A 19777-nucleotide genomic window follows, 5' to 3' on the forward strand; every position below is an offset into this window, starting at 1 on the left:
AGAATACATCCTCTGACTCTTTCTTGGAGGGGCTTTGCCCCTGAGGCTGGTGTTTGCAGGGTGGGTGAGGCACCAGGTGAGGGTCATGGGGGATGGTGAACAGACAGACCTGTTTGGCTGGACAAGGCACAGGTTAGAAAGCCAGGCTGGGCAGGCTTTGCAGGAAGATAATAGGGAACAGTGGAAGGTTATTGAATGGGCGTGGTCCATGATGGAAGCGGTACTGAAGAAATTGTAGCCAGCTATGTGTTCATTATGGGTTGACAGGATCACTGTGGCAGGAGTCTGGAATTGTTAAGTCTAAAAGGAAGCTGCAGATTGTCTGATGTCACCGAGAAGGAGCCTCTTGGTCAGAAGTCAGACCCTCTGTGGGTCTGTTAGGCCAGCGGCCAAGGCCTTGAGCTGGTGCACGGTGTGAGGCCTACCTCATGCAGCAGTAAGCCAAAGGCCTGCTGGGGTGCTGTGTGGGTTGCTCCACAAGGAAACCAGCTTTGAAGGATGTGCTTGCTGCATTCCACCGGAGACGTTATTGGATCCTCTTAATAAATGATGAAGTGAAAGTTATCCCCCTTCAGAAGTGGAGGAGCAGAGGGTCAGAGAGGACAAGTCCTTTACCTGTGGCTACACAGCAGGCAAGAAGCATAGCTGGAGCCACATTGGACCTCTCCGGTTGGCATTGGTCTAGCATGTTCCACCCTGAGAGGTTCTAGGTAGCTCTGGGGCAGGGTTCACTGGTTCGGTGACTCTAAGGTTCGGTGGCTCTCACGGCCCAGGGTAGGCAGGTGGGCAGCAATGGTCAGGTACCCAGTGCAGGAGCTTGGATCCTCAGGGTGCCAGGAGACTCATTCCCCGGGTGAAGGTGGGGCTCCTCTGGTCTGGACTGCCACCGCCAGAGGGCGCAGCTGTTGCCCAGGTGAGGGGTGAGGGGCGGTCCACTTCTAAAAGCTTCTGGAGCCCAAGCGGCCTACTGGAGCTGGAAGCTGCCTCTTATATAGTGTGGGAGGCCCCTGTCGCTTTCCTGTCTGTAAGCCAAGGCCTTTCGGATCCTTCCCTCCTAGCTTCCCACACGCTTGGCTCCAGGTATCATATTTCCTCAGCCCTGGGGGTCAGGAAGCCTGGGGTCAGACAGCGCTCAGACTTCATAACTGCTTCTGCTTGGCCCAGAGCCTCCGTTAGTCTCTAGGCTGAAGTTGTGCCAAACACTGGATCGCCATCTCTGTCACCTCTGGTTATTATTATTATTGTCGTCGTTATTTGCACGAGTTGGGGTGGGGTGGGTGTTGCTGGAGGGAGCCGTGATCACTAATAGTGCCCTGAGATGGGGAGGAAGCACCCTGGGTTCCCAGCCTGCCAGGGGGCCCCTAGAGGGGCACAGAGGGCTGCGAAGGAGGAATTTCTGCCTGAGTAACACTGAAGCGGCCAGGGAAAACTCCCTATGCTCAGACACCGCCCTCTCCACCTCCTGTGAAAGGGGAGCATCTCCCCTCCCCCATTGCTCTACCAGGTTTCTGCCTGGGTCCTGCCACCCTCCTTCCTCCACCCTAGGCCTACCAGCCTGCCTCCCTCCCCAAGTTTAGGCCCTTGGCTGTGGCCACCGAGGGCCTGGCGAGGGTCCCAGGCACCACACCACAGCAGCCAGCCTCCAGCCTCTGCTCCGGACAGTCCCAGTCTGTCTGGCAGGGCTGGCAGATTAGGGATTGGCTGGAGCTGCCCCCGCCTTTGCGAGGAGGGGAGGCCCGGTGGCTCACCCAAGGTCACCCTTCCTTTTCTTTCCCAGCATCCCTGTCCAACCCTTGTCCCTCTGCCTCACCTTGAGGAGCGAGGAGGCAAGATGCCTAGCAGGTCTAGCACACAGGAGCTCAGCTGAGGGGAAGGGCTGTGGGTTCCTGATATCCGTTGTCTCCTTCAGCAAATGCTGAGTGCCTGCTGTATGCTAGGCTCTAAGAACACAGCAGGGAACACAATGACACAAGCTATCAAGCACGTTTGTGTCTGTGAACTGGGTGGTAAATCAATGAGTTGTTCTGCTCCGGCTGGGCCGGAGCAGGCTTTCCTGGGGAGCTGAGGGCCAAGGAGGCTTTCAGCGCCTAGGCGAGGGAGGCAAGCTTCAGGCAGAGACCTGTATGGAGCCAAGAAAGCCCCAGATCCCTCATCTGGAAGAGCACAGAGGATAAATGTGGCTGGTTGTGGGCTTGGGCTTGCTGAGAGGCAGCCTGTGCCCTGGCTTGCAGCCCTAAGAAGAAGGCAGGGCGCTGTTGTTCCCTCCCTGTGGGCCAAGAGTAGAAGCTCATCCGTCAAAATGGCGGGAGAGCATTCCCGGGAGACCTGAGCTCTAGCCAGGCTTGCAGGTGGCCTCAGGGAGGTGAGGGACCCGATTCTTGCTGCTTGCTTCTGTGCTTCCTCAGGCTGCCTGAGAGGAGGGGCTGGTCCCTAGCTGCCTGGCTCCCTTATCACATCCCCTATTCCTGGCCACGTGGCACCCCTGCACCCCGTGCCTGAGGGAAGAAGATTCTTCACCTTAGGACTTGGGGAACTAGAGTGGGTGGGACCTGGGGTACCGCCTTGACTGGGTTCTGTGGCATAGCCACACCCCACAGCCCCAGGGCCCGCAGGGAGGGGGAGCTGTCTCTTTAAGAGCCTCCAGCCTGCTAGGAGCAGATGGCCAGACCGGCCGGGGCCCCTTGTCCTTTGTGTGCCTTCGCACAAAAGAGGGGGCCAGCTGGGGAGGGGGTGGCTGCAGCAGGTGGGAGGGGCGGGACCTTGCCTCTCCTTGCAGCTTGGGGATGAAATAGATCACTTGGAAGCAGCCACCTCCCTGCACCCTGTGGCCCCCACAGTTGTCCCTAAACTCCTCTGATGCCCCTCCTGTGTTGTGTCTGACCTCCTTGGCAGAAGGCTCACTCTGTCAGGGCTTCCAGACAGCTCCCTTACCTCAATAAACAAACAAATAAATAAATGAAGACTAAAGCTTCCCTGCCCCCCTCCCAGAGTAGGGTCTTCCTTTGGTGTGTGTCTGGAGGGTGGAGGGCGGCAGCAGGGTTGGCACCAGGGGTAAGTGAGAACGGAATTGGGTCCCAGCGGGTGAGAGAGGTGGCCGTGGGACAGAAGAGAAGGCAGTGGCTTGGGACCCTTGCTAGGCCTCGTGTTGGGGCACCTGGGGCAGCCCTGGAGGAAGGAAACAAGAACTAACCTTGATGCTTGAGGGGTGGGTAAGGCCTTGGCCTAGCATCCTAGACTCTACTATGGAAGGAAGCAAGTGGAGGATGAAAGATACAAGAAGCCTTCCCTAATGGGCACCAGAAGCAAGAAAGACGCCATTGTAGGAGAGGGTGGAGTGCCCAGTGGTTGCTAGCTAGGCGAAGGCCCAGAAATAGGAACACTCACTAAAAGGTAGAGGTGTTTGGGACAGGTCTGGACCCCTGGCACTCATTTCTAGGGGTCACTTTGCCTCTTGGAACAGACCCCTTCAGCTCAGATCGCCTCTGGTTCATTCATTCTTTCTTTGTCCCAGATCTCCCCTCCCTGGGGCTTGGTGCCCAGCTCATGATTTAAGGGGAGGAAAAAGGCCCCATAACCCTGGCCCGAGGTGTGGCGGGCAACGTGGCCTCTGACTGGGTGGCCCTATGTGGCTCGACAGCGCTGAAGTCGGGTGAGGTCGTGTTTGACTCTGCTGGCCGCAGGCAAGGAGCCCCCAGGAACAGGATGCCCCAGCCAGGTCGTGGCCTGACCGCAGGACCCGGGCCGGTCAGCCACAGCCAGTGGGTGGGGGCAGGGATCCCCGGTTGGGGCCAGGGCTGCTTCTAAATTTAGGAATCTGATTACAGAGTGGCCAAGGAAGGGAAGGGAGAGGAGGGTGCGAGTGCAGGCTCGGCTCGATCTGGGCATAGCGGGGTGTGCCCTGATAGAGGCGTGTCCAGGAGTCCGGGCTCCCGTGGGAGGGGCGGCGGGCGGGGGCTTCGGCCTGTGTGAGCTGCAGCACGTGCCCCGGCGGCGGGGACGGGCACAGGCGCAGCTCGCAGGATTCGAGCTGCTGCCGGTGAGTGCGCTGGCTCTTTGTGTGCCTGGCAGGGTGGCTGGGTCTGGCTTTGAAAGTCTCTGCCCACCCCCTCCCCCAACTCCGTCTGTGCCTCCCAACCCGCTTCCCTGTCTGTCACTCTGCCCGTGCCTGTCCTGGGGGAGGGGGATGCTGCTTCCAGCTGGGGTGACAGTGAACCCAGTGGGGATCTCGCCCCCTTCAGCCCAGACCTGGCCCTATAGCTTCCATGCCCATCCATCAGTCTTTGGTACCACTGTTTTTGGGGAGCAGACTGCAGCAGTTAAGAGACACTAGGTGACCCCTGGGGACCCACAGACCCAGCAGAAGTCAGGTTCTGGCCCAGTAGCTCTTGGAGAGATTCATCCTGCGCCTGTCCGCCCTCCCATCCGCTTTGGCCCCCAAGGGCGCATGAAAGGGGGGGTCCCCCTGCGGAAGGGGGGCAGGGAGTTCCTTGGCAGGAAGGGAAATGGAAGGAAAAGCTGGGCTCCACCCGGGCGGGCGGACAGGCAGCCTCGGGGCCCCCGGGGCAGGCCACAGTAACCGGAGCCCACTAGTGTGTGGAACCCGTGTGCTTGTGGGTGAGGTTGACCCCGGGCTTCTCCTCGGGGGCACTGGGGTCTACCCACAGGGGCTGAGTCTGAGAGCTCAGAGACACCAGGGGTGCTCCCTGGGGGGTACGCGCGCCCCATCCTGGTCCTGACCCCACCCCCTGGAGGTCTAGCCCCGGCCCCAGGCCCCGCCCCCCGGGCCCTCCCTCCCACCCCAGGGCCAGATGTTCAGCTGGCGGAGGCATCGGCTGGGGGAGGGGTGCTGAGGCCGCAGCCGGCACTACTTCCCTGCCAGCAGCTTCATTGTGTGCGCGAGGAGCGAGCGGCGGCGGAGAGCGGGCGAGCGAGCGGCGGCAGCGCGAGCGCGGCGAGGCGAGCGAGCGCGCCGGGGAGGGTGCGAGGCGGCGCCCGCGGCTGCGCTCCGCCCGCCTCCCGGCAACTCTGCTCCAGCGCCGCACGCCGTGCGCGTCGTCCCGCCGCCAGGGCCACCTCTGGCTGGCGTGGCTGCCGTGGGGTCTGGTCGGGCAGGGTCCCCTCACTGGGGACCGGGGCATCCTCGGCACAACCGAGGGACGCGGAGTCCGCAGCGGCGGCTACTGCGCGGCAGCCCTCGCCCGCCGAACGGCGTGGGCAGGCGCGCGGCGCGGCTCCGGGGCTCCCCGAGGGCAGCGCGCCCCGACTCTTCCCGGGGGAGCCCCAACCCCGAGGGGCGTACGGAGCGAGCGTGCCCCCGGCCGCGCCGTCCCCCACGTATCCCCATCCCCACTTCTTCACAAACTTTTCTGCCGTCCTCGCCCGTGGGGGTCGCAGTGAGCGTTAGGGCTGCCCTCCGGGCCCCCGACCTCTCGGACCCTAGCCACGCTGACCTCCCGCCTCTCGTAGCCTCAGTGGCGACCCCTCCAGGCCGGGCCGGGCGCGGCACTCGAGGCAAGCGCGGCAAGCTCCGGCGCTCTCCGAAGGCTCCCGCGCCCCCCGGGGCAGCCGGGCGGGGTAATGCCCTCGGTGATGGAGAAGCCCAATGCGGGCTCCGGGATCCTGTCCCGAAGTCGGGCCAAGACGGCACCCAACGGCGCACAGCCGCACTCGGAGGATGACAGCAGCGAGGAGGAGCACTCTCACGGTGAGCCCCTGGTGGCCTAGGGTTAAAGGCGCGCTGGTCCGGGGAGGGGACACGGAAGGTGGGGATGGGGAGAGTTGCGAACCACAGATGGTTTCTGCCGCTCCTGGATTGCAGCCTCTGCCTTCTCATGCTTACTGCTGCCGGCACGGGAAATCTACAAGCTGGGCCCCTGACCACCCACCTTCCTTCTGCCCTCAGTCGCTGAGGGTGCTTAGGGTGCCTCAGTGAGATGGATTGGGTCCCTCGTACCTTACAGCCTTGCAGGGGATTGAGGTGTGATTGGATCAGGGGCTGGAAAGACACCTCCATGCGGGGCTGTGAAGCTCGTGGTGGGGAGGAGTCCCAGGTTCCTTGCAAGGCTGTGGTCCAGGTCTAGGGGCAGCCCTCTAGGCTCCCACCCCCAGCCAGAACAAAGCACTTTGCTCTGGCCTGGGCTTTTAAAGTGTCCTCTTAACCTCCCCCCTCCCCCCATGGCCATGACTAGGCAGGGTCTCTCTCTCCTAGTCCCCTCTGTCTCAGAGGGTAGCTGGGGGAGGGAGGGCGACCATCAAGGAAGTCTCCTGGGAGGTGGGGCCCCTGAGCGGTCAGGAAGGAGAACTCCAGATGAGCCACTTCTCCCACCATGTCCTCCCCCCCCCCCCCACTTCCCTGGAGTCTTGACTGCCTCCCCTGGCTCCACAGACAGCATGATCCGCGTTGGAACCAATTACCAAGCAGTAATTCCGGAGTGCAAGCCTGGTGAGTGGCAGGACAGACATGGAGGGAGGGGTGGAGGCTGATGGCTTGGCCTGCAGCCCCACCTGGGAACTCTTGGCTGCCTCCTGCTTGAGGGCCAGGCGGTAGGCGGGGTGGGTGGCCCCGTGGCACTGTTACTTTTCCTGCTCTGCTTTCTTGTCTGGGTCTCTGCTCCTCCTTCCCTTCTGGGCCTCACCTTCCAGCTTGACTGTGTTGCTCAGTGGTGTCCTGTTTCTGTGAGTTCCACCAGACTAATTCTGCTCTTCTGCTTTTCAGAGAGCCCTGCGCGCTATAGCAACAAGGAGCTGAAGGGGATGCTGGTGTGGTCCCCCAACCACTGTGTATCAGATGCCAAACGTGAGTGGGGTGGGCCCCAGTCAGGCTCAGTCTTGGGAGCCCGGCTCCAGGTCCCGTCCGCAAGCCAGCTCTTCCTTAGAAGGGGGCTGTTAGTCCCATCTACATGAAGTCTGTGGTAGGCGCATTGCTCTAGCCTAGGAGCCTGAGACCAGCCTGGGCAATATAAAGAAGGAAGCTATAGGCTGACAAGTGGTCCTTGCTTTGGGGGGCGTTCCCCTTAGTGACCCCCCTCCTTCCCCTTGCAGTTGACAAGTACATTGCCATGGCCAAGGAGAAGCATGGCTACAACATTGAGCAGGTGGGCTGGGGGTCCTGAGGGATGGGAGTGGGACAGGGTAATACAGTACTGGGGTGGCAGAACCTGAGCTGCTTCTGTCCTGGGCCAGGCACTTGGTATGCTTCTGTGGCATAAACATGATGTGGAGAAATCGCTGGCTGACCTCGCCAACTTCACCCCCTTCCCTGATGAGTGGACAGTAGAGGACAAGGTGCTGTTTGAACAGGCCTTTGGATTCCATGGCAAGTGCTTCCAGCGGATCCAGCAGATGGTAAGCTTACGTCCATGGTCCATCTAGTGCTCCTCAGCCCTTCATCTGTCCCAAACAGCTTGCCTGGGGCCAGAGTCTCAGGTGGACTCCTGTTTCTGGCCTTGCCTCCCCAGCTCCCTGACAAGCTGATCCCCAGCCTGGTGAAGTATTACTACTCTTGGAAGAAGACCCGAAGTCGAACTAGTGTGATGGACAGGCAGGCCAGGCGGCTGGGTGGCCGCAAGGACAAAGAAGACAGGTGGGGGTGGGGGCTGCTGGTAGGGGGCAGGGGCCTGACAAGAATCTGGGTTGGGCCTTCCCTCATTTTCTCCATGGCCCTGTGTCAGCAGTGATGAGCTTGAAGAGGGACGAGGAACTGTGAGTGAGGGAGAACCAGATACTGGAGACCCCAAGCGAGAGGTGAGTTCCCTGGCTGCTCTGCCCTGCCCACTCCTCAGCTTGTCCTCAGACTGCACACAGTATTCTTTCCCTTCAGCCCCTGCCATCTCGACCTCTGAATGCACGGCCTGGTCCCGGGAAGAAGGAGGTCCAGGTGTCTCAGTACCGCCACCACCCGCTTCGAACTCGGAGACGCCCGCCCAAGGGCATGTACCTGAGCCCTGAGGGCCTTACTGCAGTCTCGGGAAGCCCAGACCTCGCCAACCTCACACTCCGAGGTCTCGACTCCCAGCTCATCTCTCTTAAGCGCCAGGTGGGGGCCCAAGGAAAGGGGGCCATCAGTTCCTGAGACCTGTGTTGGGGCAGCTGAGGTGTAAGGGAAATGGTGCAGTGCCAAGCCTGGCTCTGTCCCACTGTCAGGAACTTAGGATAACTTGACATTCTTTTCTGCTTTGTGTGTATGTGTGTGTGTGCTCATACATGCATGCACACACCATGATACTCATGTGGTTCTCTATTTACCTTTATATGAGTTCTGGTGATCAGGTTAAGGTCTTTGGGCTTTGTAGCAAGCGCTTTTACCCTGCCAGCTCCCTAGCCTCTTTTTGGAATGGGGAACTGGGTCTCCTGTATCCCAGGATAGTCTCAAATTTGTTCTGTCATAGGATAACTTTGAGATCAAACTCAAGTCAGGATTAGTGGCAAGAAAGGCCGGGAAGATGTATGTATACATAGTGTGCACATGAGCACACGCACTGTGGTGCCTGTGTGCCCCTCTCTACCTTTACACAACTTGGTCTGGGGAATAAGTTCAAGTCTTCAGGCTTGTGGTAAGCACCTTTATCTGCCTAACTGTCTCACCCCTTGGCCTAGCAAGCCCCAAGACCTGGTCTCAATCAAAAAGAAAGCTTGGTGCTGCAGTAAGCGCCTATAATCCTAACACTTGGGTGGTGGAGGTAGAGAATTAGGAGGTCAAGGCTAGTCTCAGCTTTATAACAAGTTTGAGGTCAGTGGGTCCCTCCAAACAAAACAAAACAAAACAAAACAAAAAACCAGTAAATCAAACAAAAAGGCCTGCCAACATGGCCCAGTCACCAGTGTTCTGAGGTTGTAAGGAAGGAATGGCCCGGTGGTGGGAGCCCAGTGCTCTCCTGGGAGAAGGAGGGTCTGGGTGAGGCGGTGGTGCTGGCCTTCGTGGGATGCGGATGTCCCTGCTCTTTTCTCCTTCTTGACCTTTGTAGGTTCAGAGCATGAAACAGACCAATAGCAGCCTCCGCCAAGCACTGGAGGGTGGCATTGACCCTCTCCGCCCGCCTGAGGTATGGTTGTTCTGTTTATTTGGGGTGCAGAAGGGTTTTCCCCAGAGGCAGGACAACTGGGGAGGGCCGGGGCTCACCTAGGAATCATACATTTTTCTAAAACTGCAGGGATTGGGTCTATCTTTCCATGCTGTGGGTCTTGGGGATCTAACAAATCATCAGGCTTGGTGGAAGAAGCCTTTACCTGCTAACTAGCTTCCATACACATAGTTTTAAAGACTTTTTTTTCTGTGTATGAGTGTTTGCCTGTATCTGTGTAAGCGCACCATATGTATATCTGCTGCCCGTGGAGGCCAGAAGAGGGCACCAGATAACCGAGGTTGTGAGCCATCTCTTTCCCCTCCCTCCCTTTTCATATTTTTAGTATAATGGTTATTTATATTCCTTGCTTCCTGCTTTCCAGGCCAATACCAAGTTCAACTCCCGCTGGACCACAGATGAGCAACTTCTGGCTGTACAAGGTGGGTCAGGCCGTGGCTAGTACCAAGAACTCTAGAGACCTCGGTACTCTAGAAACCTCTCTTACCTTTCCAGGAGCTGAAGGTGGAGGGGAAGTAAGTAGTTCGGAGGGGCATTTACAGTCTGCTGTCCTTTTTGACCCTTGCAGCTATTCGTAGATATGGCAAAGACTTTGGGGCTATTGCAGAGGTGATTGGGAACAAGACTTTGACCCAAGTGAAGACCTTCTTTGTGAGCTACCGTCGCCGCTTCAACCTGGAAGAGGTGCTACAGGAATGGGAGGCTGAGCAGGATGGGGCCCCTCCTGCAGCTCCAGTGCCCGTGGAAGAGGCCAGGCGAGGGGCTCCCGTGCCAGCCCCAGCCCTAGAAGAAGATGATGAGGTGAGAAGCAGGAGATGTAGTCTTCAGGGAGGAGAGGCCAGTGTGCAGGAACAGCCTCCTCACTCTTTTCTCTCCCCTCAGGTCCAGATTACATCTGTCTCAACATCAGTCCCCCGCTCAGTCCCCCCTGCGCCGCCCCCGCCTCCGCCGCCCACCTCGCTTTCCCAGCCACCTCCACTGCTGAGGCCACCTCTGCCCACAGCTCCCACATTGCTCCGCCAGCCACCTCCCCTGCAGCAGGGACGCTTCCTGCAACCCCGGCTGGCCCCCAACCAGCCCCCCCCACCGCTCATCCGCCCTGCCCTGGCTGCCTCTCGCCACAGTGCCCGCCCTGGGCCTCAGCCTCCACCCACCCTGATTGGAGCCCCCCTGGAGCCCCCTGCACCCTCACTTTGAGCCCTGGATCTTCCACTGCCCAGAGGCTCCTGAAGCCTTTGGCTGGATATCGCTGGCATCACTAAGGACAGAAGGGACTAGGGCTCTTGCCAGGTCTTTCAAATACCCAGAGCTGCCAGTTGGCACAGATTGGACCTGTGGGTTCTGCATGTGTTCCTGGCAGCTGAGCTTGTCAACCCCCAGCCAGGGGCTAGAGCTCAGGATCTGCAGGGACTCTGCTTCCTGGCTGTGACTGGAATGGCTGCCTCCTTGCCTGCCTGCCTGCCTAGGGCTTGGCCTCTGGGCCTACCCTTTGTGTGGGGGTAGTGACTTTAGCATGGGGGATGGGGGAGAGGCCAGTTGGGGGGGTTTGCTGGCCTCATTCACCTTTCCCTCCTTTTAGCAATAAGTCAGGTGCAGTGGGAGGGTACTGGGGTGGGGACGCCAGAGACCCCGTGGGAAGAATGTCAGAAGCTGTGAGGAGGCCTATTTTGTCCACCCTGAAAAGGCTTGGAGAAAGGAGGGTTTGGGGACTTACACAGACATGGGTTTATTTTTCAACATTTTTAAAAAAGAAATAAATGCGACATCTTAAATGTATGAGCCTTTCATGTCTGTGCTGAGGGTGGGAGGGATCTGGCCATCCAGCATTGGCCTCCCCTAGGACCTAGACAGTAACTAGTTCTCTTCTGCAAGGCAGGCAGGCTAGGCCACATCTTGCCCTGCGGGTGGGGGTGTGCTTGTGTGCCTGTACAAGTGGGGTTGAGTACTGGGTCCCTGCCCAGCAGGGAGAAGGAACAGGAGGCAGTAGCTCAGATTCCAAACATTCTCTTTATTACGTGTTTGATCCAGAGGAGAAACTAAGTGCAGGGTGGGGGAAGAGGGGGCTAGGCAGGGAGGGGCCACCTTGCCTGGGTGTCCCAGCCCCCACCCAATTCGTTGGGAGCCAAGCCATGCCCTCCCGGCCCCCTTGGAGCACCCGGGCTGTTCCATAGGGCAAGAGGGAGGAGGAGGAGGAGCCCTTGGTCTGAGCCATAGCCAGTGGAGCACGGGGCTGGAGGGTTGAGGTTGGCAAGGTTTCTTCCTGGAACCCAAGGACCCAACATGTGGCTGAGTCTGGCCTGGTCTGGGAGCCAGGGTGATAAACGGGTGAGGGTGGGGAGTGACAGGACGACACTGGGGCTAGGGGTGGAGTCATCGTAAGTCAAAACAAAACAAAAAAAATAAAATAAGATAAAATAAAAAATAAAACCCATCACAAAAAAAAAAAAATATACAACTCAGGTGAGGGCAGGGGCAGCCTCTGTGGGACTCCCCCAATTTCTCAGGAACTGAAACAGCAGAGAAATAAATTAAGGGATGCAGTGGCCACCACCAGCCAAGCGCCTATAGCCACCCATTCACACACTGGCCATGGAGGTTAGCAAGCGGGAGTCACTTTGCCCCACCCTGTGGAGGACAGAGGTTCCTGGCCCTGCCGCCCAATCCAGCCTTCCGCCAGGCAGCCATGGAGGCCCTGGACAGTCTCCTGAGAGGAGGGGCAGCAGCGCCAGGAAGAAAAGGCAAGGCTGAGAGATGAGAACGGTGCCCAGATTAATGCCAAGGAAGGGGAAGCAGTAGGGGGGATGGTGAGGGGCTGTGCTTTCAGACAAAGACACCCAGAACGGAGAAGCCTGTGTCCCTGTTCCCAAGCGGCCCCCTGGAGGCTGAGAATCCATGGCCCAATCCCCTCCCCTCTCCCAGTACTGGGGTCAGCCCCGCCTTCCACCGGAGAGGTGGGAGAAGATGGCACAGACTTCTGAGGAGGGAACAAATGTCCCCACAGCAGCTCATGAAAGGAAATGCCCAGCTCTGGGGAAGGAGGGTAGAGGATATGGTATGGAGGGAGCCAGGGTCCCACCGCCCACCCTCTCCAGGGCTGTGCAGTAACCCCCACCGGGCCCCAGTGTGAAGGCCTGTAGCCCAAGGGCCTGGGGGCAGGGGAAGGCCACCTCTGGTGGGTCGCTTGGAGGGGAAAGAAGTGGGGAGAGGGGAGAAGCCCAAAGTGGGCCTGGCGGAGGGCCTGCCAGGGAACTCCACCACTCTTGCCTGAGAGTGTTCCAGCCCTGAGCCACCCTCCCAGGAACCCCACAGATCCAGTCTTGACTGTCCCAATGGGGCAGGGAGGAAAGGTGGCCGCTGGGATTTTTTTTCTTTTTTTTTTTCTTTTTGGTAATAAAAAATTTCTTAGTTTAGGCGAAATACTCTGTGCAACCGCAGTACCGAGGGGGAGCCCTGCCCCCTCACCCCTTCCCCTTCTTTGCCTCCTGTAGGGGGAGAGGGGAAGGGGGGGCTTCTGGGCAGGGGTGAATGTGAGAGGGGAAGAACCATTTCCCATCCCCCACAAACATGGAAGAAAAAACTGTAGAGGGCCTGGAAGGGGACAAGTGCCAGCAGGGGAGACACACCAATTCATCCTGCACTTTCTCCCAGAGGGGGATGCAGGGTTGGCCCAAGCAGCCAAGTCCACTGGTGGGTCTCTGCTGCCCCCCTCCCGACAGCCTGTTAAAGCTTCAGCTCATTGGCTATTTTGGAGGCAATGTTTTTGAAGGCCATGGAGGTGCCCGATATCCGCTTAAACCGAACACCGTTGAGAGACAGCCGGGGCAGTTTGCACACCTCCATCTCCCACTGCACAAAGTTCTCGTGGCCTGGTGTGCCATGCATGCACAGCAGCATGTATCGCTCGTGCAGCTCGCTTTGGCAGCTGTTGGCGTCCAGCACCTTGCGGATCTCCCGCATCATCTCATTGGGCTCCATAGAGCTCGTGGTCTTCATGCTCCATGTGAAGCGCAGGGAACGAGGCTTGGCCTCCCGAAATTCTTCCTTTTCCTTGTCATTGCCTCCACTGCCTACCACGTGAGGTCTGTGAAGAGGGTAGAGGGAGGCATAAAATGGGGGCTGAGATATCCCTCCCATAGGGGAACCACCCTGGCAGACAGACCCTGAGGCCGGAGAGGAAAGCAGGAAAGAGTGCAGCAACGGCTGGAAGAGGGAGCAGTTGGTCCCTTGTCCTGGAGTGACACATGGGATATGGGAGGCCTCTGGCTCTTGTCTCTCAGGATGGAGGGGTGAGAAGAAACCAGCTGGGGTAGGGTGACCGTTCCATGCTGTTACTGGTTCTTTTCTTTAGGGGATCAGGCAGGAAACGAGTGCACTGAGAAGCACCAAGCAGACTGTCCTACATGAGGATAAGGATGAGCAGCAAGGCCAGCAGGGGTGGGAACCTAGAGTGACCCCACCCTGCCAGGGCTCTGGTTCCATAACGCACCATGACCCAAACAGGGCTCAGAACTACTGCAGGTAGGTGTGGGAAAGGGAGATCTTCTGAGGGAAGGGAGCCTCCAAGGAGGAGGCAGGGCAGAATCGCTAGAGAAAGAGCCAGTGGCAAGAGGAAGAGAGCAGGAGGCTGTGGCAAGCCCGGTGTCCTGGGCAGGGCCAGTAGTGCTGGCTCCGGCCCTCTCACCTGAGCGTCTCCACTCGGTCTTTGCTTTCAGGTTCATTCAGGTTCCTCAAAAAACAGAGCGAGGGAGAGTTTAGTCTGGGATCTCTCGCTCCTTTCACCCTGAAGACCCAAGTGAGGTTGGGTCTGGGGACATGCCACCAGTGGGTGGGCAGGACCCAAACCCAAAAGCTACCTGCTAGTCATCTGCAGGCCAACAAGGCTTTGCAGTGCCTCACGTTGGCAGCTTCACTGCCCCTTTCTGACAAGTAACCCCAGCAGGGGGCTGTCCCTCCCCATATTCCCGGAGCTCTGTGCTGGTGGAAGGAGCCCCAGCTCTGGGGGAGGAGGGTGTGGCTGTGCAGGCACATGTCCCCAGCACACGGCCTAGCATCAGCTGCTCCCCTTCCAGCCCACAGCCAGGCTCAAGCTCGCTACGAGAATGGGGGCTGGGAGAAATTTTTGTGCCAATGACTGGGATGTCAGAATGAAGATGGAGATAAAGGCCATACTTCTGTCTGAGGAAATGGAAAGCCTCGTAAGAGGCTCACTGTGTCAAAAGTGTGTTATTAGGCAGACACCTGGGACTGGCGCCTGTGGCCCAGTGGGCAAGGCCACTGTGCTGCTGAGTCCCCTACTGCTGGCTGCCAGGCTGGCTGCTCACAAAGGCAAGGGCTGGGCAGGGCCCTAGGGAGGTGAGAAAGAGGTCTGGCCCCGCTGAGCGGCTTCTCCAGCTCTTGCTAAGAAGATGAGTGCCCAGCGCTGGGATACTGGGGGCTGCAGGGGAGAGGAGGGACAAGAAGGAGGAGAGAGCAGCGGCAGCACATGTAAAAGGAGCAGGAAGACACAAGACACAGATGCCAACAAGCGCACTGTGAGCAGGGCCCGGGTGTGCAAGGGAAGGGGCTCCAGCTGCTCTCTCCAGGCCCCCATGGGGCAGGCCCCCAGCCATGCAGTGAGCTGGGGTAGGGTGGGTGGGTGCGGATGTGTCAAGATCCCATCTGGCCCATTTCTCCCTCAGCTGGGGAGCCAATGCACCTGCCAGGCAAATCCAGAGCTCCCAATCTGGCCCTCGGTCTGCAGTTTAGTACCTGGCGTACCTAGGCCTGCAGAGGACATGGCCAGGCTGAACAAGCCAGGCTCTGTCCCAGGAAGGGAGATGCAGGAGCAGGGTGTGGGCCTCCTGCTGTTCCACCAGGGCCTGGCGGCAGAATGACCCCTGCCTGAGAATATCCAGCTCCTGGCTCTTTGGCAGGCTCAGGCGACATCTGGAGGAAACAGCCCAGAGGAGAGCAGCGTGAGCGCCAGATGCTGCACCAGGGTGGGCTGGGTCAGTCTGCAGCATCCACCAGAAGAGGGTGCTGTACACTACATCTATGAGGCAAAGGCTTCCGGGGCCTGGAGGAGTCAGACTGGACAAGGGACCCTAATGTCCTGTCATGCCACAGTTCAGGGGGAACAGGTCACAGCCCTGAGGTTCAGCAAGCCCAGGGCAACCCCAAATGAGACACCATTCCAAATGCGCCTTAACCCCATTGAGTTTACTTGTAGCGCATGCACACAACATGGAAAAGGGCCAGAAAGGGAGCCCAATGTGACCCCAAACCTGGGTGGGTATGAGGAGAAAATCTTAAAGGGAGAGTCCCTGAGGTCTCTTCTCTTCTGGGGACATGCACTGGCAGACCAAGAGAGGCCCCTCACTTTCAGAGCCATTCCCTTCGAGGGACCCAAAATGTCCTCTCGGGGGAACATGTATTCCAAGTCCTGCTAGTGTGAAGGGACAGGAAGGTCGGCTTAGGGCTGACGCCCCACCAGAGAAGTCTTCATCCCTTTAAGATAGGACAGAAGGCCCACATATACAAGGTCAGCAGAAAGATAGGAAGGAAGCATCAGCCAATGGGGGAGTTAGTGATGGAGGCAGGACAAAGACACACACAGACAGACAGACAGACACACAGAGAGGGCTCAACGCCTACCTTCTGGCAAACCTGAAAGACAGATTTCTAAAAAAAAAACAAACAAAAAAGACAAAATAAAAAAAGAAATAAAAAAATAAAATAAAATAAAAACCCCAATCAAACAAACAAACAAAAAACAAAAAATCAACAAGACGGTATGTGGATAAGCAGGTGGGAGTGGGCTTTTCAGGTTCAAGGGTCTCCCCGGTTTAAGAAGAGCCGCTCAGCGAGACTAGAGTCCTGGACTTCAGGTCTGTTCGCCCTGCAGCCTCACCTGTGTTTCACGGCTTGGATGGGTGAAGGGCCAAGCAGCAAGGGTGGGTAGTTCTGCTCTCAAAAAGCCCCACCTGGTTCTGAACAGTTTAGACTCCAGGGTAGAATGGAGGACCGAGTACCCCAGGAGATCCCAAGCCACCTTAAGCCACTCATCTCTGTGATGAGGGCTTAGGCATGAGAAGCTCATGAAGAGATTCCCCATCTGGGTCTAGGCCAGAAAAGCACTGGCACCCTGGAGCCACAGGAGAGGCCACTGTAGCCCTCGGCAGCCATTTCATTTATGGGCTTTGCCCTGGGAAACCCTGGGGCAGAAGAACACAGTTAAGAGCTAGACATAATCTAGCCGGGGAGGGCACACAGGGGAAGGAGGTCAAAGGGGGCAAGAATAGACTAGGAAAATCTTGTCAACCCAGCCTGGCTCATGCCTCATGACTTTGCAGCTGCGTCACCAAATATAAGTTTCCATGGGAACCCAGGAGAGAAGAGGGGGCTTTTATTTTAGCATCTGAGTTCACACTCCCCTAGAGAGGAGGCGGCATCGCCCATCTGCTTGGGGCCATCGAATGAGGGGTGCCTAAGAAGAGCTGGGGAAAGGCCTAAGAGGATGAGTCTAGGTGCCTAAGATGGTGACAACACTTTTTTTTTTTTTTTTCAGTCCTGATAAGGCCCCAATCCCAGCTCTGTTGTCCCCACCCCAACCACCATGCAAGTAGGAAGTCCTGGCCCCAGCCCCTCTCACCTGCGGACAAACTTGGAAGTGAACTTGCTGAAGATGCTGCCAGAGGCCCCCCGCCGGCCCTGGCTATGGCCAGAGGGAGAGGCTGGGGTCACCCCATAGGGCAGATTCTGCTGGTCCCGCACCTGTCGGAGCTGCCCAGCATGGAAGGTACTTCGACTGGACACACCCCGGGGGAAGTTAGTTCGGTCTGGGGCTCCACCACTGCTGCTGATGTTGTGGGCGGAGGGGGAGGCGACAGGGACACGCTGGGGGGCTGTGCTATGGGAAAAGAGGTAGGGGGTAGAGGCACAAGTCAGGAACAGGGAGTGACCAGTACTGAGCACATGTAGTCCCTGTGATGGGGATGGGGAATGCTAGGGCAGAAGCAGCCATCACAGAGGACACAGAAGGAAGGGACTGACCACTGAGGACAGTAGTGAGATGGTCCAGGGAGAAGGGAGGGGAGACAAGGAGGACCCATGTATGCAAGCAGTATAGGCTGGAAAGAGTTGGCCCTGGACTTACAAGGGGACAGTGAGAACCCTCAAGAGCTGACTGTCCCTAAGGAAAACAAAGAAGGTTCAGGACAAAAAGCCTTCCATATGGGGCCTCAGGAAAGCTTCTTGTACTCCTGTTCTGAGAGGGCTGGAGGAAAAGGGGTACTACTATTGTTTGTGTCCTCTACTTCCTGGTTATAGGGATCAGTTTTACTTGTAGCTAAGATGACAAAAATGAAGCAGGTCCCCTTAGGTGGGAAGAGACTGCAGGGCAGGGGTGGGACAGGCCAGGGGACAAGTGCATCAGCTACCCCAGCACACTTGCCTGGGCCGAGGCACCTCACAGTTACTCTCCGTGGGGGGTAACCCAGAGGCCTTGTTGGGGTGTACGGAGGCAGACATGGATTTCTGGTGCTGGCGGGGCCGGGCCGCAGAGACTGCGGCAGAAGCAGAAGCCGTGGAGGCCCGGGACCCTGGCATGGTTAGGCTAGGAGACAAAAGCAGCGGAGAGGCCCAGATTAAGGGTGAGATAAGAGCCTGGGTTAGGAAGCAAGGGCAGGGCCAGGGTCAGAGCTGTAGCCTCAGCAGATGCAGGTCAGGCCCAGGGCGCAGCTCCAGGCCATCGAGCTAAGGACGAGCCACTGGAAGTAGAGGGCAAGGTGAGTAAGCAGCCAGGTAGGCCAGAGCCTGGGAAGAGAAAACCCAAAATGAGGGAAAGCTGACAGGAGGCCACTGTGTTCAGACCACACTGGTCTCCTAGGAAATGTGGGAACAAGGATTTTTTCCCTCTACACAAAGGGCACGATGTTGCTAAAGAGAAACTTTCATTAAGCTTAAAAGAGGTGGAGCCAGTATTACAACGCACCAAGCAAGGTGGCAGGCAAGGTGGAGAACTTGATTCTGAGGCCATGATAAAGCTCTCACTGGGGAGACCTTCAGATGAGTACTTTGGGCTCTGTCTTTAACAGGGGCCCCAAACACAACGTCATGTACCTAGATAGATGGCAACTCTAGACTTGGCCGTGACCAAGAAGCAGGAAGTCTGATGAGCTGCTCACTGGTACTCTATGCTTGGCAAATGTCAAGGATCAGAGGAGGACAGGAGGAGGGATGGCATGGAGCGGGGAGGGAAGGTGGATGGCTAGACTGAACAGAGCCAGGACAGGACTCCAGGGACACTGCTCTGGAGAGGCAGGAGACAATGTTACTGACAAGCATCACTGCCCACTCTGAGAGGTGGGCCCCAAGAGCATGGCAGGCAGTCCAGATACTCACCTGTCTTTACCATTCTGGATGGAGGCCTGGCCAAGGCTGGCCCTGTCCAAAAGTGGGGAGTTCCTGCTTCGGTTTGTGCTGGTGGAGAGGACACTGTTCTGTGGGGAACGAAGGGCATGGGCTGTCTCACAGGAGCCAATGTTGTCCAGTCAGGTCCTCCCCAGGACCACTGGATGACCCTGTCCCAAGAACCTCTGTAGCCCACTTACTATACCAAGCTCAGGTACAGCCAAGGGGCAGGCCTCATTGAGGAAGACCAGAGGACCAGAGGGAGACCAGGGCTAGGGGGTGGTAGCTCATGTCTTACTGTGGAGGGTGTAGGAGTGGTCTTCTTCCTCTCCAGGCCAGGCAGAGGGCTGGCAGGCACTTTGGCGGTGCTGCTGGCTTTCCGCCCTGTCTCTTCTTCAGGCCGTTTATTTTCTGCATTGTTACTCTGAGTCTTTTTAGAGTAGGAATTCGAAGTAGGAATGGCAGGGACGGCTATGGGGTGAAATGTAAAATGGGTAAGATGGGAAGTCTGCCCAAAGACCCAATGTATCCTTGGCACTTTCCTGCCACTACTGCCCCATTTCAAGGAAGTGGAGGAAAGTTATTAATCTGCCCATGGGCACACTATTATGAAGGCACGGAACCAGAACTGAAATGTAGCCATCACCTAAAGCCCCAGAACCTATGAAGGCTCAGAAGAAAGGTGGCCCTGACCTGTGACTCCCAAGAGCACATACCCTGGTCACTGGAACGTCGCTGCTTGGGGTTGGCAGAGACGCTGCGCTGAACCTTGTGGGATGGAGATGGGGCACTGCTGTTGGTCAGATCAGCTGAAGGCCGGGGCTTCAAAGTGATGGTGTCACCTTCCAGCTGCAAGACCAGAAAATAAGGCTTCAAAGGAGAGTGTAAGGCCTGATAAGATACCTACAGATAGACATGCCTGCATGTCTCACCCTGCCCTAACATATTAAGCACACACGAGACTTTGTCTTACAAGACTAATATAGACAGATGCCCTTGATCATACATGCTCTAGCATAGACAGAAACAAAGACAAGCCACCCCAGAAAGTCACCAATTCCTCACATGGTTCATAGCCACACACACACACACACACACACACACACACACATATTCAGACTAGGACACTCATCCCTTCCCATGGAGAAACCAGAGCTCATCCCAGGTGCATGGAGATATCTCTAGAACAGGTTACAGTGATACCAAGATGGACCCTACCACCACCAAGGAAGGAGGCAGATACTTAGAACCCAAACTGGCAAAAGAACAATCATAAATCTACCAGATTCACAGCCATGACAGACCTG

At 57.5% G+C, this 19777-nt stretch overlaps 2 protein-coding genes across 16 annotated transcripts in view; one reads left to right on the forward strand and one right to left on the reverse strand.

Annotated features, from left to right (window-relative positions):
- Rcor2 (REST corepressor 2) overlaps positions 1-10856 on the forward strand; it is a 33355-nt gene extending 22499 nt beyond the window's left edge. The window contains exons 2-13 of one of the 3 annotated variants that reach the window (XM_060385732.1): positions 5467-5704; positions 6386-6442; positions 6716-6796; positions 7042-7094; positions 7183-7344; positions 7458-7582; positions 7674-7743; positions 7820-8035; positions 8964-9041; positions 9445-9502; positions 9649-9881; positions 9963-10856. In XM_060385732.1, the coding sequence (XP_060241715.1) occupies positions 5578-5704; positions 6386-6442; positions 6716-6796; positions 7042-7094; positions 7183-7344; positions 7458-7582; positions 7674-7743; positions 7820-8035; positions 8964-9041; positions 9445-9502; positions 9649-9881; positions 9963-10277 (1575 nt within the window). In that variant the 5' untranslated portion in view covers positions 5467-5577 and the 3' untranslated portion in view covers positions 10278-10856. Of the gene's footprint in view, positions 1-4908; positions 5705-6385; positions 6443-6715; positions 6797-7041; positions 7095-7182; positions 7345-7457; positions 7583-7673; positions 7744-7819; positions 8036-8963; positions 9042-9444; positions 9503-9648; positions 9882-9962 lie in introns of those variants that run through there. The other 2 variants (XM_021642251.2, XM_060385737.1) reach the window with 2 other exon arrangements.
- A 212-nt stretch (positions 10857-11068) lies between these two features.
- Mark2 (microtubule affinity regulating kinase 2) overlaps positions 11069-19777 on the reverse strand; it is a 65547-nt gene continuing 56838 nt past the window's right edge. For 3 of the 13 annotated variants that reach the window (XM_060385762.1, XM_021642261.2, XM_060385799.1), the window contains exons 12-20: positions 19187-19319; positions 18769-18941; positions 18462-18559; positions 17512-17673; positions 16711-16968; positions 15714-15740; positions 14838-15005; positions 13762-13806; positions 11069-13161 (exon numbers count right to left, since the gene is read on the reverse strand). In XM_060385762.1, coding sequence (XP_060241745.1) covers positions 12801-13161; positions 13762-13806; positions 14838-15005; positions 15714-15740; positions 16711-16968; positions 17512-17673; positions 18462-18559; positions 18769-18941; positions 19187-19319 — 1425 coding nt within the window. In that variant the 3' untranslated portion in view covers positions 11069-12800. The remainder of the gene's footprint in view (positions 13162-13761; positions 13807-14837; positions 15006-15713; positions 15741-16710; positions 16969-17511; positions 17674-18461; positions 18560-18768; positions 18942-19186; positions 19320-19777) is intronic. The other 10 variants (XM_021642262.2, XM_060385750.1, XM_021642263.2 and 7 more) reach the window with 10 other exon arrangements.

This window comes from Meriones unguiculatus, chromosome 1, assembly GCF_030254825.1.
Source record: "Meriones unguiculatus strain TT.TT164.6M chromosome 1, Bangor_MerUng_6.1, whole genome shotgun sequence".
In the NCBI taxonomy this organism is placed as follows: Eukaryota; Metazoa; Chordata; class Mammalia; order Rodentia; family Muridae; genus Meriones; species Meriones unguiculatus.